General features: G+C 50.1%; 1 protein-coding gene across 4 annotated transcripts in view; it reads left to right on the top strand.

Moving 5' to 3' along the window:
- The window catches only part of GRAMD4 (GRAM domain containing 4), a 105,662-nt gene that overhangs the window by 50,005 nt on the left and 39,468 nt on the right, over window positions 1-16,189 (top strand). For all 4 annotated transcript variants that reach the window (XM_029078802.2, XM_029078804.2, XM_029078801.2 and 1 more), the window contains one exon: window positions 14,140-14,260. In XM_029078802.2, the coding sequence (XP_028934635.1) occupies window positions 14,140-14,260 (121 nt within the window). The remainder of the gene's footprint in view (window positions 1-14,139; window positions 14,261-16,189) is intronic.

Here is a 16,189-nt window from a genome sequence, read left to right as displayed (position 1 = left end):
ACTATGTGCAGAGCACTGTTCTAAGTGCTGGGGTAGATACAGGGTAGTCAGGTTGTCCCACGTGAGGCTCACAGTTAATCCCCATTTTACAGATGAGGGAACTGAGGCCCAGAGAAGTGAAGTGACTTGCCCACGGTCACACAGCTGACCAGTGGCAGAGCCGGGATTCGAACCCATGAACTCTGACCCCCAAGCCCGGGCTCTTTCCACTGAGCCACGCTGCTGCTTCTCTTCTCTATGCTTCTCGCTGCTTCTCGTTGTATTCTCCCAAGCGCCTAGTACAGTGCTTTGCACACAGTAAGCGCTCAATGAATACGATGGAATGAATGCCTGAACAAAGACCACAGTTATTATGATTATTAGCATTATTAACAGAGTTGAATTTTGAGGGTAGGGTACTTTCTGCCACCTCCACACGGAGCAGAAGGAATTCCTGGGGTATTTGTTAAAATTCATGTCCGTCACCCCCTCAGGACCTTAAGGTGTTTGTGGGCAGGGAACAGCTCTACCAACTGTGTTCTGTTGGACTCCCCCAAGCGCTCAGTACAGTGTTGTGCTTATAATAAGCACTCACTAAGTTACGATGGATTGATTTTTCCAATCTGCTCCTGGTCGAATTGGTTTCCTGCTATTTTTGTGTTTCCACATTAACTGGGCTTTTTTTTTCCTGGTCTTCTTTCACTAAGTAATCTACTTCGGGCAGAGGGGAAATTGCCAAGCCTGAATAATGCTTTTACTTATGAAATATTAATCAACAAGAATAAAACAAATGTTCCCAAAGAGAATGGCACAGGTAGAAGAGGAGACAGGAAACTTCATTTCGGATTAGAGGTCGTGCCCGTACAGCCTCTCGTTTGGGAATTTAAAACCTAAATAAAAGAAAAGATTCCACGTCCTTCCCCATGCTCGATTTAGAGGACGTGCTCTCCTCTGCTCTTATTTTTTTTATGGTATTCGTTAAGCGCTTACTCTGTGCCCAGCACTGTACTAATCGCTGGGGTAGCTCCAAGCCTAATCAGGTTGGACACAATCCCTGTCCCACATAAGACTCACAGTCTTAATCGCCATTTTCCAGATGAGGTAACCGAGCCCAGAGGAGTGAAGCGATTTGCCCAAACAGCAGAAGTGTGCTGGCGCCAGGATTAGAACCCAGTTCCTTCTGACTCCCATCCTTGAGCTCTATCCACTAAATCACGCTGCTGCGACTGTTTACTTTGGGCAGAGCACTGGGCTAAACACTTGGGAGAGGACCGTACCGTATATTTATTCATATTAACGTATGTCTCCCCATCTAGACTATAAACTCGCTGTGGGCAGGGAATGTGTCTGTTATATTGTACTCTCCCAAGTGCTCAGTACAGTAAGTGCTCAATAAATGCAATTGACTGACAGTTCATTCGTTCATTCAATAGTATTTATTGAGCGTTTACTATGTGCAGAGCACTGTACTAAGCGCTTGGAATGTACAATTCGGCAACAGATAGAGACAATCCCTGCCCAGTGACGGGCTCAGTCTAAACGCGGAAAAGTTGGCAGACGTGATCCCTGCCCTTGAGAAGCTTAGAGTCTATAGGGTACCTGGTCCGTTATGGGAAAGGAAACGTGTCCACTGATTCTGTCGTACTCTCCCAAGCGCTCGGTATAGTACCCTGCGCATAGTAAGCGCTCAATAAATACCACTGATTAATTGATTGATAGGCGAGTCTCAGGCCAGATGGGCTGCTAGCCGGATCTCAGAGAGCAAGAAGACACCGGGCCATACGTGCTGAGGTGCTGGCCGGATGGGCTGGTCCCTGGGGGCCGTAACACGGAGATGAGCTCCCCCTCAGGAAGGCTTTCTCTATCTTCTGCTGCGGCCCTCCTTTTTTATGGTATTTGTTAACTATTTATTATGTGCCAGGCACTGTACTAAGCACTGGGGTAGACACAAGCTAATCAGGTCTGGCACAGTCCCCGTCCCGCATGGGGCTTACATTCTTAACCCCCATTTTCCAGATGTGGGAACCGAGGCCCAGAGAAGTGAAGTGACTTCCCCGAGGTCACCCGGGAGACAAATGGCGGGATTAGAATCAAGGTCCTGGTGACTCCCAGGCCTGGGCTCTATCCATTAGACCACGCTGCTCCTACAGATGATCCAGGGGTGATGGCAGGAGCCCAGAAAACAAACCTGGAGGGTTGAGGGAGAGTCTCTGTGGGGTTCAGCGACACCCCTCTCCTCCCCAGGTCAGGCCAGCCTAATGTAGAAACATCCCAACTCTCTGAAACCCCAGCGTTGAGAACAGCGTAAATTCTGACTCATTCAATCAGCCCGTCAGTCGCATTTATTGAGGGTTTGGTGTATGCAGAACACTCTACTAAGCGTTTGGGAGAGTGTGAGTATAAGAGAGCCGATAGACACGTTCCCTGCCCACAAGGAACTTAAATAAACCATGGCTAAGGACATCAGTGCTGAGAGGCTGAGGGAGGGGTGAGTGAAGGGTACAAAGCCAAGCGCAAGGGCGACGTAGAAAGGAGCGGGAGAAGAGGAAAGGAGGGCCTGGTCAGGGAAGGCCTCTTGAAGGAGACGTGTCTTCAGTAAGGCTGTGAAGAGGGGGAGAGTGATGGTGTGTAGGATACGAGGAGGGAGGCCAAAGGCGGGACGCGGGCGAGGGGTCGGCGGCGAGGCTCACCGGCCTCTGGATTTCATGGTCTCGATAGCTTCCCTAATATTTAGACATGCGATCAGAATGCATTATTCATCGGGGACATTGCATCCTGCCGCCGTTCATCTCCAGGGATTGGCGGGGGACGGGGGGTCGTTCCTGCTGGGGTTCAGGGAGAGGTCGGTCTCCGTTCGCACCCGCAGCCTCCTCCCCTTCCTCCCCGTCCTCTTTCCCTTTCCAGCTCTGCCCCTCAGGAGAAGGCCAGAAGAGGGACGGTTATCGTCAGTGATTGGGTCTTTGGGGTTCTCCGCCTGTGGGGGCTGTGAAGCTCCAGTCCGCCCGGCTCTCGATGTGTCCTCCCTCCCCACCCTCCTCCATGACAGACCCGCGGCCCGGCGGGGGGGAGGCAGCCGCCACGGGGCCCCACTGGGTGGGCGGTGGTGGGGAGGGGGGCAGTTGGCTGGTAGAGTCCCCCTCGCCCCGTCCCTTTCCGTCTCCGTGAAGCGAGGAAAACAAAATTTCAGCTGTGAAATCATCAGTCAGAGCCTGACCCTCTAGGTGAGTGTGAACATGTGTCTGGGTGTGCGTGTAAAAGACCACATGCAGTAGCATGGCGTAGCGGAGAGAACCCGGGCCTGGGAGTCAGAAGGCCTTGGGTTCTAATCCCAGCTCCACCACTTGTCTGCTGTGTGACCTCAGGCAAGTCACTTCACTTCTCTGGACCTCAGTTACCTCAGCTGTAAAATGGGGAGTAAGACTGTGAGCCCTATGCGGGTCAGGGACTGTGTCCCACCCGATTTGCTTGTGTCATTCATTCGATCGTATTTATCGAGCACTTACTGTGTGCAGAGCACTGCACCAAGCGCTTGGAATGTATAGTGTGGCAACAGAGACGGACAATCGCTGCCCGACAGTGGGCTCACAGTCTTAAAGGGATAATAACGATAACGTTTGTTAAGCGCTTACTATGTGCCAAGCGCTGTTCTGAGCACTGGGAAAGATACGATCAGGTTGTCCCACGTGGTGCTCACATTCTTCATTCCCATCTTACAGATGAGGTAATTGGAGGCACAGAGAAGTGAAGTGACTTGCCCAAGGTCACGCAGCAGACAAGTGGCGGAGCCGGGATTAGAACCCATGTCCTCTGTCTCCCAAGCCCCTGCTCTTGCCACTAGTCCGTGACCCTTAGTGGAATCAAGGGTCCACCCCCAGCGCTTAGTACAGTGCCTGGCACATAGTAAGTGCTTAACAGATATAACTATTATGTGTGTGAGACCATGTATTTCCATGTAAGTATGAGATCCCGTGCGTGTATTTTTGCGAGAGTATGTGACTGAATGTATGTGAGGTCATGTGCGTGTCTGTGTTGGAGCCCACGCACGTATAGGTGTGTGGTGTGAGAGATCACGTGCCCGTGGGGGTGCGGTATGAATTCACGCGCACACGTGTATGTAATGTGAGAGAGACCGGGCACTCACCGGCATGGGGTGTGAGAGAGACCATGGGCACGTGTGTGTGTGTGTGGTATGAGAGACCATGTGTACATACGGGTGTGATGTGTAAGAGAGCATGTGCACGTAGGTGTGTGGCGTGTGAGAGAGAGAGAGAACCCTCACGCACGTACGTGTGCGGTGTGTGGCTTGATCGTGGGCGGGAACTAGGGCGGGAGGAGGCCACCATTTGAAGTGATTTTCCTTGGAAAGCCCCATGCGGCCTGGCTTTGAAGAGAAGGACTCGAGAAGATCCGTGAGCTCTTGTTACCCTAAAGACTATTTCTCCCGTGGCCTCGGCAAAATCATCCGAGTGAATCCATCTCCACGCTTGGGAGGGGGACGGGATTGTCTTCTCGGGAGCCGACTGGGATCAGACGGCCTCTCCTCGAGGGCTCTGAGATCTAAGCCACGTCCGGGGAACATCGGCGGCCTCCGAAGCGATCGAGCCTGGGCCGGTAGACGGCCGCTGTCTAGGAGAATGGACTCAGTCGTACGTACTGAGCTCTTACTGTGTGCAGAGTACTAAGCGCTTGGGAGAGGACAGTAGAACAGAGTTGGCAGACACACATTTCCTGCCGACAAAAAGCTGACAGTCTTGAGTCGGTCGGTCAGTCATATTTATCGAGCACTTACTGCGTGTACAGCACTGTACTAAACGTTTGGGTGTGGACAGTCGAACAGTAAATTGGGACAATCCGCCTTCTTTATCCCTAGTGATAATAATAATGATAATTGTGGAATTTGTAAGGCACTTACTATGTGCCAGGCACTGGACTGAGTGCTGGAGTAGGTAGATACAAGATAGTTGGGTTGGACACAGTCCCTGTCCTACATTTTATCCCCATTTACATTTCATCCTCATTTTACGGATGAGATAACTGAGGCCCAGAGAAATTAAGTGACCTGCTCAAGGTCACTCAACAGGTAAGCGGCAGAGCGGGGATAAGAACCCAGGTCCCGTGACTCCCGGGCCCGGGCTCTTCCCCCTAGGCCACGCTGCTTCTCTTGCTGAAGTGGAAGCCCCTCTCTTGCGGTGACTGCACAGCCCGTCCTTCCGTCTGTCTGTCCCACCCCTCTGTCCCTCCTTCCCTCCCTGGGAGAAAGGAGAGTTGATGAAAGAAGCCCTTTGAAAGCCGTAGCCATCGCCTTCGCTGCTGTGAGTCAGTAGGAGCCGGAGAGAAAGCCACAGGCTCAAGGATCGGTGGTCGTTGGGCTCTGGCTTTATTCCCCATTACGGTAATGCAGAGGGGACCAAACTGTCTCTAATGCTTGCCTGGGGGGCCACCAATTTGGGCAAGAGGAGTATTAGGATTTTATTCAAATTTAATAAGAATTTATTTTCCCAGCTCTTAGTACAAGCACCGCTTTGCACCCAGGAGGAGCTTAATGAATACTTTCAAATATGTTTACCAAATCTGTCGTATTGTCCTCTCCCAAGCATCAAGTGTGCTTTACCTACAGTAAGTGCTTATTATTATTCTTGTTAATAATAAGAATAGTGTTATTACTATTAATAATAATGCTAATAATAATTGTGGTATTTGAGCGGGGCTCAGTGGAAAGAGCACGGGCTTTGGAGTCAGAGGTCATGGGTTCGAATCCCGGCTCGGCCACTTGTCAGCTGTGTGACTTTGGGCGAGTCACTTAACTTCTCGGTGCCTCAGTTACCTCATCTGTAAAATAGGGATTAAGACTGTGAGCCCCACGTGGGACGACCTGATTCCCCTGTGTCTACCCCGGCGCTTAGAACCGTGCTCGGCACATAGTAAGCGCTTAACAAATACCAACATTATTATTATTATTAATTATGTGCCAGGCACTGTACTAGGTGCTGGGGTGGATGCAAGCAAATGAGGATGGATGCAGTCCCTGTCCCACATAGGGCTGACAGTCTTAATCCCAATTTTCCAAATGAGGCAACCGAAGCCCAGGGAAGAGAAGTGACTTGCCCACGGTCACACAGCAGACAACTGATGGAGCCAGAATTAGAACCCAGGTCCTTCTGACTCCCCGTCTCCTACTCTACCCACTAGGCCATCCTGCTTCTCTATTAAGCACTTACTGTGTGCCAACTAATACCAAAGACTAATTGATCGATTGATTACTATTGCTGTGACTTGCCTCCCCGTCGATAGGGTTTTGGTGTCGAGGTTCCAATTCCGTGCCAGGCCCCCCGAGCTTGAAAAGAACCCACTCTCTGTAGACAAGTCTTTGTGAATGCATAAATGCATCCATACAGTCATTCACACGTGTATCATTGTAAGCTCGCTCGGGTCGAAATGTTATCTGTGAGCACTTTGTCCATCTCGGCAGAGGACGGTGGAAATATGCTAATTCCAGCCACTGCGAGAAGAAAGAGAATCCAGTTTCCCCTTTTAAGGTGCTAATGGAAATCGCAATTCCCCACTGGAAACCTCGCATCCCTATTGAAGAGAGTGAATAAATATTAATGAAGCCGGCGAGGCACCAGAGTGTCTCCCCAGCCTGCATTTTAATGAGGAAAAAAACGTGGAAGGCTTCGACCTCAGATCTTTGTGGGTTGCGCGATCAAAAGCAGTCGATCCTGGAAGGTGGTGGTTGAGTCGCGGGTCTCGGCTAAGTGGGCCAGGAGTGACGCAGGCGGTGTTTCCACCCTGGGCCCCTGAAAGCAGTGCTTCTCTTCCACAAAATCAATTCACTTCCCAAATAATAATAATAATAGTGTCATTGTAAGTTCCTTGTGGGGAGGGAACGCATCTGTTTATTGTTGTGTTGTACTTTCCCAAATTCATTCATTCGGTAGTATTTATTGAGCGCCTACTATGTGCAGAGCACTGTACTAAGCGCTTGAAATGTACAAATCGGCAACAGATAGAGACAGTCCCTGCCCTTTGACGGGCTTAAGGTCTAATCGGGGGAGACAGACAAGAACAGTAGCAACAAATGACGGGTCTGCACGCAGAACGTGCTCAATAAATACGATCGACTGACTGGTATTTAATAATAATAATAATAATAATAATTGCAGAATTTGTGAGGCACTTACTGTATGTCAGGCACTGTACTAAGTGCTGGAGTGGATTTAAGCTAATGGGGTTTGACGCAGTCCCTGTCCCACATGGGCCTCTCAGTCTTAATCCCCATTTTACAGGTGACGGAACTAAGCCACAGAGATGTGAAATGACTCGCCAAGGTCACAGAGCAGATGAGCGGCGGAGCCGGGATTAGAACCCAGGTCCTCCCGGCCTCTAGGCCCGGGCTGTATCCCCTCGACCATGCTGCTTCCCGATAACGATTGCGGTATTTAAGCTCTTAATTGCTTCTTTGGCCTCGTTCTGGGAAGGGAATGTGTCTGTTCTTGATGTAATTTTACTCTCCCCAGCACTTAGTACAGTGCTCTGCTCAAAGTAAGCGTTCAGTAAATATTATTGACTGGCCTAGTGTTGAATCCTCATTGTTTACCTCGAGTTGAGCTTTGACGCTGGGGAGGAGTATGAACAGACATGACTCTCCACAGGCGGGGGAAGAGTGAAAGCATTCCCTTGGGGTTTTCCCTGCAGATCTTCCCCGGGAATCGCCTCGGGATTCTGGAAGGAAAAATCTCCGTGAGGCGAGCTCTCCCTGACCGAGCGGTTTCCGCTGAGGGGATTGGAGTCGTTTCCCGAGTCCCACGTTGGCTTGGAACGGAAAGAGAGCGAGGAGCGATCGAGCGTCCTCTGGCCTCCTGACGTTCTCCGGCTGTTCTTGGCCTGCCCGCCCTCTCCCCGGCCATTGCCCAACCCGCTCCGATCGGCTACTCGCACGAAAGGTTGCCGACCCATGTTTGAGATGTAGGCCGGTGGCTCCCCTCCCCCCACCAGGCCCCCAGGGGGTTTGCTGTTTATTTGAGAAGCCGGGATATTGTTCATCTGCCCAGGAAATGGGTCTCCACTTGTTCTCCTGATTCATTCATTCAGTAGTATTTATTGAGCGCTTACTATGTGCAGAACAATGTACTAAGCGCTTGGAATGTACAAATCGGCAACAGATAGAGACCATCCCTGCCCAACGTCGGGCTCACGGTCTAAATGGGGGAGACGGACAGCAAAGCAAAACAGACAAAGCAAAACAAGACAACATCATCAAGATAAATAGAATCAAGAAGATATACACCGCATTAACAAAATAAATAGGGTAATAAATGATTATATACAAATGAGCACAGTGCTGAGGGAAGGGGAAGGGGAAAGAGCGGGGTGGGCGGGGAGGGGATTCGGAGGCCGGGGTCACTGCTAAGTTATTTGCGCACGATCACGAGAAGACAGAAACCACACCGGTGGAAGCTGCGGGCTGTGACGAGGAAGGCAAGGAGACCCATCCATCGGTCGTATTTGTTGAGTGCTCACTGTGTGCCGAGCATGGGGCTAAACACTTGGGAGAGTCCAATATAACAAGAGAGGAGACACATTTCCTGCCCACGACAAACTTATGGTCTACAGGGAGAGACAGAGGTTAATATAAATAAATAGATTACGGATCTGGACATAAAGTGCTGTGTGCGACCTTGGGCGGGACACTTAACGTCTCTGTGCTTCAGTTCCCTCATCTGTAAATTGGGGATGAAGACTGGGAGCCCCATGAGGGACCGGGACTCCGTCCAAAATGATTAGCCAGCGCTTAGTACAGTGCCTGACACATAGTAAGCGCTTAACAAATACCATAATTAAGAGCGGGGGTGGGGGGGAGTTGTCCAGATGCCAAGTTGTAGCGAAGGACGGTGGGAGAGGAGATGGGGCAGGCTGGACCTGGCCAAGATGAACGGCTCACTCGGTCCACTGTGGTAGCCATTTTGAGAGACTCATTCCTCTCTCTCTGTCTCTCGTAAAAATTCCGTTAGAGGTGAGAGCGAATTTGACCTCTTGGAACATGTCTGCCTCACGGACCCTGAGGGAGTAATCTTGGGAGTGGGTCTCTAGGGAGGGCTTTATTTTTCTCCAGTAGGTCACTGCAGGAACAAATGAGGTCACCCCTCTCTTATGCGAGAAGAAAAGCCCAGAGGCTGGCTCCAAACAGATCCTCCCCCAGAATGTTTCTGCGAAGCAGAGGTTCCTGTATTAAATGGTGCAATCGGTGCTAATGATTGAGCACTTACCGGATTGATTAGTCGGGGAAGACTTCTTGGAGGACTTGTGCCTTCAATAATTATCATGAGGTTGACCCATCCTGACACGTGAGCTGTAATCAAGGGCACAAGTGGATAGCTATCCACAATCTTCCCACACCTTAAATAGACGTTCTCTTGCCTCGGATCCCTCAGGATTTCTGAGGGAAACCGAGGCACACGAGAGTTGTCAGGAGCACCAATCTCAGCGCCACTTTGGCCTTTATAACGTGCCCTTTTGGAGAGAGCCTGGGCCTGGGAGTCGGAAGGACCCGAGCCGTAATCCCCGCTCGGCCATTCGTCCGCTATGTGACCTTGGACAAGTCACTTGGCTTCTCGGGACCTCATTACCTCATCTGTAGAATGGGGCTAATACTGCAAACCCCATGTGAGACGGGAACCGTGTCCAACCTGATTAACTTGTATCTACCGTAGTGCTTTGAACAATGCATGGCACGTAGTAAGCACTTAACAAGTACCGTGATAATAATAATAATTTGCATCTACCCTAGTGCTTAGAACAGTGCTTGGCATATAGTAAGTGCTTAACAAGAACCATAATGATAATAGTAATTATTATTTACAAATATTTTAAAAAATGCACCCGGCCTTCGACAAGCCTCAGTCAATCAGTGGAACGAGCAAACATCATCTCGTTAGTTTTCACGGGCCTTGATTGAATTATGTTCCATATCGTGGTTGTTTATTAAGCTGCGGCAACCTCGATTCGAAACGTCTGAGTGGGGAGCTCGGGGGAGTGGCTCGCCGGCCGCCGGCTCTGGTGGCCAGTCGCTGGTTCCGGTAATAATAATAATAATGGTGGTATTTGTTAAGTGCTTACTATGTGCCAAGCACTGTTCTCAGCGCTGGGGCGATACAAGGTAATCAAGTTGTCCCACGTGGGGCTCACAGATTTAATCCCTATTTTATAGATGAGGTAACAGGCACAGAGAAGTGAAGTGATTGCCCAAAGTCACACAGCTGGCAAGCGGCGTAGCCAGGATTAGAACCCATGACCCCTGACTCCCAAGCCCGGGCCCTTTCCACTGAGCCTCGCTGCTTCTCTTGCCCCTTGGCCGAACAGGGGACCACTGCGACCCTCGGCGGCAAGGAGCAGAGCAGTCGATCAGTGGCATTTATTGAACGCTTACTGTGTGCAGAGCACTGTACTGAACGCTTGAGAGAGGACAGTACAATAGAGTGGGTGGGCGTGATCCTCACCCACGGGGAACTTACAGTCTAGATGCGAAATACCAAGAAAGCCAAGTGATTGACCCAATTGGTAAAGGAGTAGAGTCCCAGCCCGCTAGCCTTTCTCTGACGGGACCCTCCCCAGCCCCCCGCCCCTCACCTTTTCAACGGGGAGTCCCTACTAGGTAGCCATAGTCCCCTGGGGAGATTCACACACGAGTCGTTGTCGTCTTCATTTTATTTTAATGGTATTTGTTAAGCCATTTTAATATGTGCCAGGCGCTGTACTAAGTGCTGAGATAGATAAAAGGTAATCAGGTTGGACACGGTCCGTGTCCCAGAAGGAGCTGATACCCATTGAGAAGCGGCATGATCATAATAATAATAATGTTGGTATTTGTTTAGCGCTTACTATGTGCCGAGCACCGTTCTAAGCGCTGGGGGAGATACAGGGTAATCGGGTTGTCCCACAGAGGCTCAGTCTTAATCCCCATTTTACCGATGAGGTAACTGACGCACAGAGAAGTTAAGTGACTCGCCCACAGTCACACAGCTGACGAGTGGCAGAGCAGGGATTCGAACCCATGACCTCTGACTCCCAAGCCCGGGCTCTTTCCACTGAGCCACGCTGCTTCTCGCCTTGTGGATAGAGACCGGGCCTGGGAGTCAGAAGGTCATGGGTTCTAATCCTGCCTCTGCCACTCGTCTGCTGTGTGACCTTGGGCAAGTCACTTCTCTCTGCCTCAGTACCCTCCTCTGAAAAATGGGGGATTAAGGCTGTGAGCCCCGTGTTGGACGGGGACTGTGTCCAACCCAATTATCCTGTATCCGCCCCAGTGCTTAGAACAGTGCCTGGCACTTAGTAAGCCCTTGACAAACACCATAATCACTGTACAGATGAGGGTACTGAGGCCACTCAGCAGACAGGCGGCGGAGCGGGGATTAGAACCCAGATCCTTCTGACTCCCAGGCCCGAACTCTATCCACTAGGCCACGCTTCTTCCCGTTGTTCTCCTTGAACTATAACCCCTTTCTACCTCTCTCTCCCCACCCGTCCTCACCCCCGCCCAAAAGGAAGAGGGGAGGAGGGGGCGAGCCCACCGAAGGAATCTTAGTTGCCAAGAAGTAACTAAATCAGGTCGCAACCGGATCCCTAGGTTGGCGTGACCTCCGTCGGTGTCACTCTGCTCAGGCCCCTCGAAGGTCCTCGAGACCGGAGAGCTAGACTCCCGAGCCAGCATCCTATCGGAAAACCCGAGCCGAAGAACTCTACTTATCTAAGGCACTAACTTCCTGGGATCTGGTGACTCTGTTTTCACTGTTCTGGGGACCAAGGGAAATGATGATGAATAGAATAGTAATAATAATAATGTTGGTATTTGTTAAGCGCTTACTATGTGCAGAGCACTCTTCTCAGCGCTGGGGTAGATACAGGGTCATCAGGTCGTCCCACGTGAGGCTCACAGTCTTCATCCCCATTTTCCTGATGAGGGAACTGAGGCACAGAGAAGTGAAGCGACTTGCCCACAGTCACACAGCTGCCAAGTGGCAGAGCCGGGATTCGAACCCATGACCTCTGACTCCCAAGCCCGTGCTCTTTTCACTGAGCCACGCTGCTTCTCTAACATTCCTCTAGCGCTTCAGAAACAGAAAGGCTTTTTCTGGCCTAATGGACCCTTCGGGTGACGGTTGAAAGGTTCTCTGTGTCTTTTTGCAGAATCGTTTGAATTTTTCCGGGTGTGGGAGGAAAGTGAAGCAGAATGGATCCTGCTATCTTCAATTAGTCAAACAATCGGTCTGTTGTATTTATTGGATGCATACTATGTGCAGAGCATCATACTAAGTGCTTTGGAGAGGAGAGTACAACAGAGTTAGTAGCTTGATTCTTGACCTCAAGTAGACAATAGATCTTCTTGACCTCAAGTAGATAATAGATCTACTTGATTGATTGATTATTGATTGAGGAGGAGGAGTCAAGTCGGTCAGTCGTATTTATTGAGAGCTTACTGTGTATGGATTTCTGTACTGAGCACTTGGGATTGTACGATATAACAGAGTTGGTAGAAACGCTCCCCGCCCACAAAGAACTTACGGTCTAGAGGGGGAGACGGACATTAATATAAATAACTAATGGATATGGTCATAAGTGCTGTGGGGCTGAGGGAGGGGTGAGTGTCCTGACTCTGCCCCGTGTCTTCTGTGTGACCTTGGACAAGTCACTTCACTTCTCTGGGCCTCAGTTGCCTCATCTGTAAAGTGGAGATTGAGCCCGTGAGCCCAGTTTGGGACAGGGACTGTGTCCACCCCAATTTTCTTGTAAGCATCCCAGCACTTAGTACTGTGCCTGGCACATAGTAAGCACTTAACAAATACCATAATTATTATTATCATCATCATCATTGTTAAAGGAGGCAAATCCAAGTTGGAGTCTTTAGTCACCTCCTCATGATTATTGTTTGTGTCGTTTGTCTGTCTGATCGTTTCCGTTTAACTTGTCATCTCTCCTAGGGCACAGAACTCTGTTAGCCAACCAATCGATCAACCAATCAATAGGATTTATTGTGGCATTTGTTAAGCGTTTATTGTGTGTCGCGCCCAGTACCAAGCCCTGGGATAGATACAGGATCATCGGGTCTCACGTAAGGCTCACAGCCTATGTAGGAGGGGAAACGGGTATTTGAAACCCCATTTTGCAGATGAGGGAACTGAGGCACAGAGAGGTTGTGACTTGCCTAACTGACTGTTGCTTGTTCTTTTCGTTCATTCAGTGATATTTATTGAGCTCTTACTGTGTGCCGTACAGGACAACAGAGTGGGAGACATGTTCCCTGCCCTCTATGAGCTTACAGTCTAGAGGAGGGAACAGACTTTAATATGAATAAATAATTTACTCAGATGGAGCTGAGGGCGGTGTGAATGCCAAATGCCCAAAGGGTATGGATCGTGTCTAACAACTCTCGTCTCGTAATCTCCCAAGTGCTCAGTACAGTGCTTCACGCAATAGGAGCGCTCAGGAAATTTCGTCAGTTGGCGGGCTGATTTCCCCTGAGAGCCTCACAGCTGTGTCTAATATCAAATGAGAATTTTCATCCTGAGAGAGTCCAGTTAGCTATGTTGGAGATGTTGCTATTAATTCATTCAATAGTATTTATTGAGCGCTTACTATGTGCAGAACACTGTACCGAGCGCTTGGAACGTACAATCCGGCAACAGATAGAGACAATCCCTGCCCACTGACGGGCTTACAGTCACCTGCCGCTATTAATGTCCGTCTCCCCCGTAACCTCATTCTAGGCAAGAAGCGTGTCTACCAACTCTATTATGCTGCACTCTCCCAAGCGCTTAGTAATAATAATAATGGTATTTGTTAAGCGCTTACTATGTGCAAAGTACTGTTCTAAGCATTGGGGAGGATACAAGGTCATCAGGTTGGCCCATGTGGAACTCACAGTCTTAATCCCCATTTTATAGATTGGGTAACTGAGGCACAGAGAAGTTAAATGACTTGCCCAAAGTCACACAGCTGGCAAGTGGCTGAGCTGGGATTTGAACCCATGACCTCCCAAGCCCGGGCTCTTTCCACTGAGCCACGCTGCTTCAATAAGTACAGTGCCCCACACACAGTAAGCGCTAAATAAACCCATTAGATTGATTTATTGATCGCCTAACCTTTCTCCCTGCACTTTCTTAACAGAGGAGGAGCTCAGGAAGCTGAGGGAGGAGACCAACTCAGAAGTGCTAAAGCAAGAACTGGAAAAGGAGCGACAGAGGAGATTAGAACTAGAACAGAAATTCCACGAAGTTCTGAAGGCAAGGTAATGGGGTGTGCGTCTTGGGGCGATCATTCCGTTCCACAGTCTAGGGGAGAAGGAGTTCCACGGGATTCCCAAGCCTTTTTTTTCCCCCCTTCATGGTGTCTGTTAAGCGCTTACTATGTGCCAGGCACTGTACGGAGTCTTGGGGTAAATACAAGGTAATCAGGTTGGACACAGTCCCTGTCCCACATAGGTCTCACAGTCTTCATCCCCATTTTCCAGATGAAGGAACCGAGGCCCAGAGAAGTCAAGCGGCTTCCTCAAGACCCCAGGGCAGACAAGCGGAGGAGCCGGGATTAGAACCCAAGTCCTTCTGACTCCCAGGCCTGGGCTCTATCCGTGCCGCTCCTCTTCCAGGAAACTTCCAAAGGTTTCCCAAGGGTTTCTGTAAGGGTTTTCCAGGATTTTCCTAGGGTTTCTGAAAGGTTTTCCAGGAATTTCCCTAATGTTGGCTTCGGAGGTGTTGATGAGGAAAAGAATGGAGCATCTAAGCGATGAGTCCCCTGGGCCTGCTACCCCTCCTAACCACCCTCTTATGAGGGCACAGGGGTCAGTCCCAAGCGAGTTTGCCAAGCGCTAAGTCCCCTGGTCCCTGGTCGTGCTTACCCCCCCCCACCCCCCAAAAAAGGCTTACGGGACAAGCAGCAGCGGATCCTTTCGCTGCACTTGGATTTGCACCTTTTATTCACCGCCCCCTCCGCCTCACAGCACTTGCATCCCTATCCATCATTCATTTACTTATATTCGTGTCTCTCTCCCCCTCTAGACTGTAAGCTCCTTGTGGGCAGGGAACGTGTCTATCACCTCGGCTACGTTGTACTCTCCCAAGTGCTCAGTATAGGGCTTTGCACACAGTAAGCGCTCAGTAAATGCGTTGGATTGATAGATGAGATCAGGGTACAGTAAGAAGGTTGGCATTAGGTGAGTGGAGAGTGCAGATTGTAGGAAATCCGTGGGGTAAGTTAGGAGGGAGAGAGCCTATTGACTACCTTAAGGCTGCAGGGTGGTTTAGTGGAAAGAGCCCGGTCTTGGGAGTCGGAGGATGTGGGTTCTAATCCCGGCTCCGCCACTTGTCTGCCCTGAGACCTTGGGCAAGCCACTTCATTTCTCTCTTCACTTCACTTCACCTCATCAGGAAAATGGGGACTAAGTGTGCCCCACGTGGGACAACCTGATTTCCTTGTATCTACTCCAGCACTTAGAATGGTGCTCGGCACATAGTAAGCGCTTAACAGACACCATAATTATTATTATTGATGGTAAGGAGATGTCCGTCTGAGGCGAAGGCGGCTGGGCAACCTTTGGAGATTTTTGAAGAAAGGGGAGATACGGACTGAGGTGTTTTTCAGGAAAATGATCCTGGGAGCAGAGTGAAGTGAAGGACCGGAGAGGGGAAAGACAGGAGCCTGGGAGATCAGCAGGGAGGCTCGATGCAGTAGTCAAGACAGGAAATATTAAGTGCTTGGATCAGCGTGGCCTGGTGAAAAGAGCCAAGGTTCTAAACCCAGTTCGGCCAGTCACCTGCTGGGTGACTTTGGGCAAGCCACTTCACTTCTCAGTGCCTCAGTTTCCTCATCTATAAAATGAGGATTCAGTCCCCGTTCTCCCTCCTAATTAGGCTGTGAGCCCCATGTGGGACAGGGACCGTGTCCGACCTGATTCACTCGGAGCTACCGCAGCGCTTAGAACAGTGCTTGACCAATAGGAAGCACTTAACAAATGCCATACTAATAATAACAGTCGGCATTGTAGCAGTTTGGCTGGAGGGGAAAAGGCAGATTCTAGAGATTCTGTGAAGACAAGCCTGAACACAAGACCGGAGAAGGAAGCGGAGGAACATCTCCTTTCTTCTTCCCCCGACCACCCGCCCCCGCCCGCCCCGGGTCTCTAGCACTAATGGATTTCTCGTGTTTTTTTCTTTTCTTTTTT

The sequence above is a fragment of the Ornithorhynchus anatinus genome, chromosome 14, assembly GCF_004115215.2.
Source record: "Ornithorhynchus anatinus isolate Pmale09 chromosome 14, mOrnAna1.pri.v4, whole genome shotgun sequence".
In the NCBI taxonomy this organism is placed as follows: Eukaryota; Metazoa; Chordata; class Mammalia; order Monotremata; family Ornithorhynchidae; genus Ornithorhynchus; species Ornithorhynchus anatinus.
Note: the sequence above shows the minus strand (reverse complement) of the source record. Positions and strands in the feature narration are given on the sequence as shown.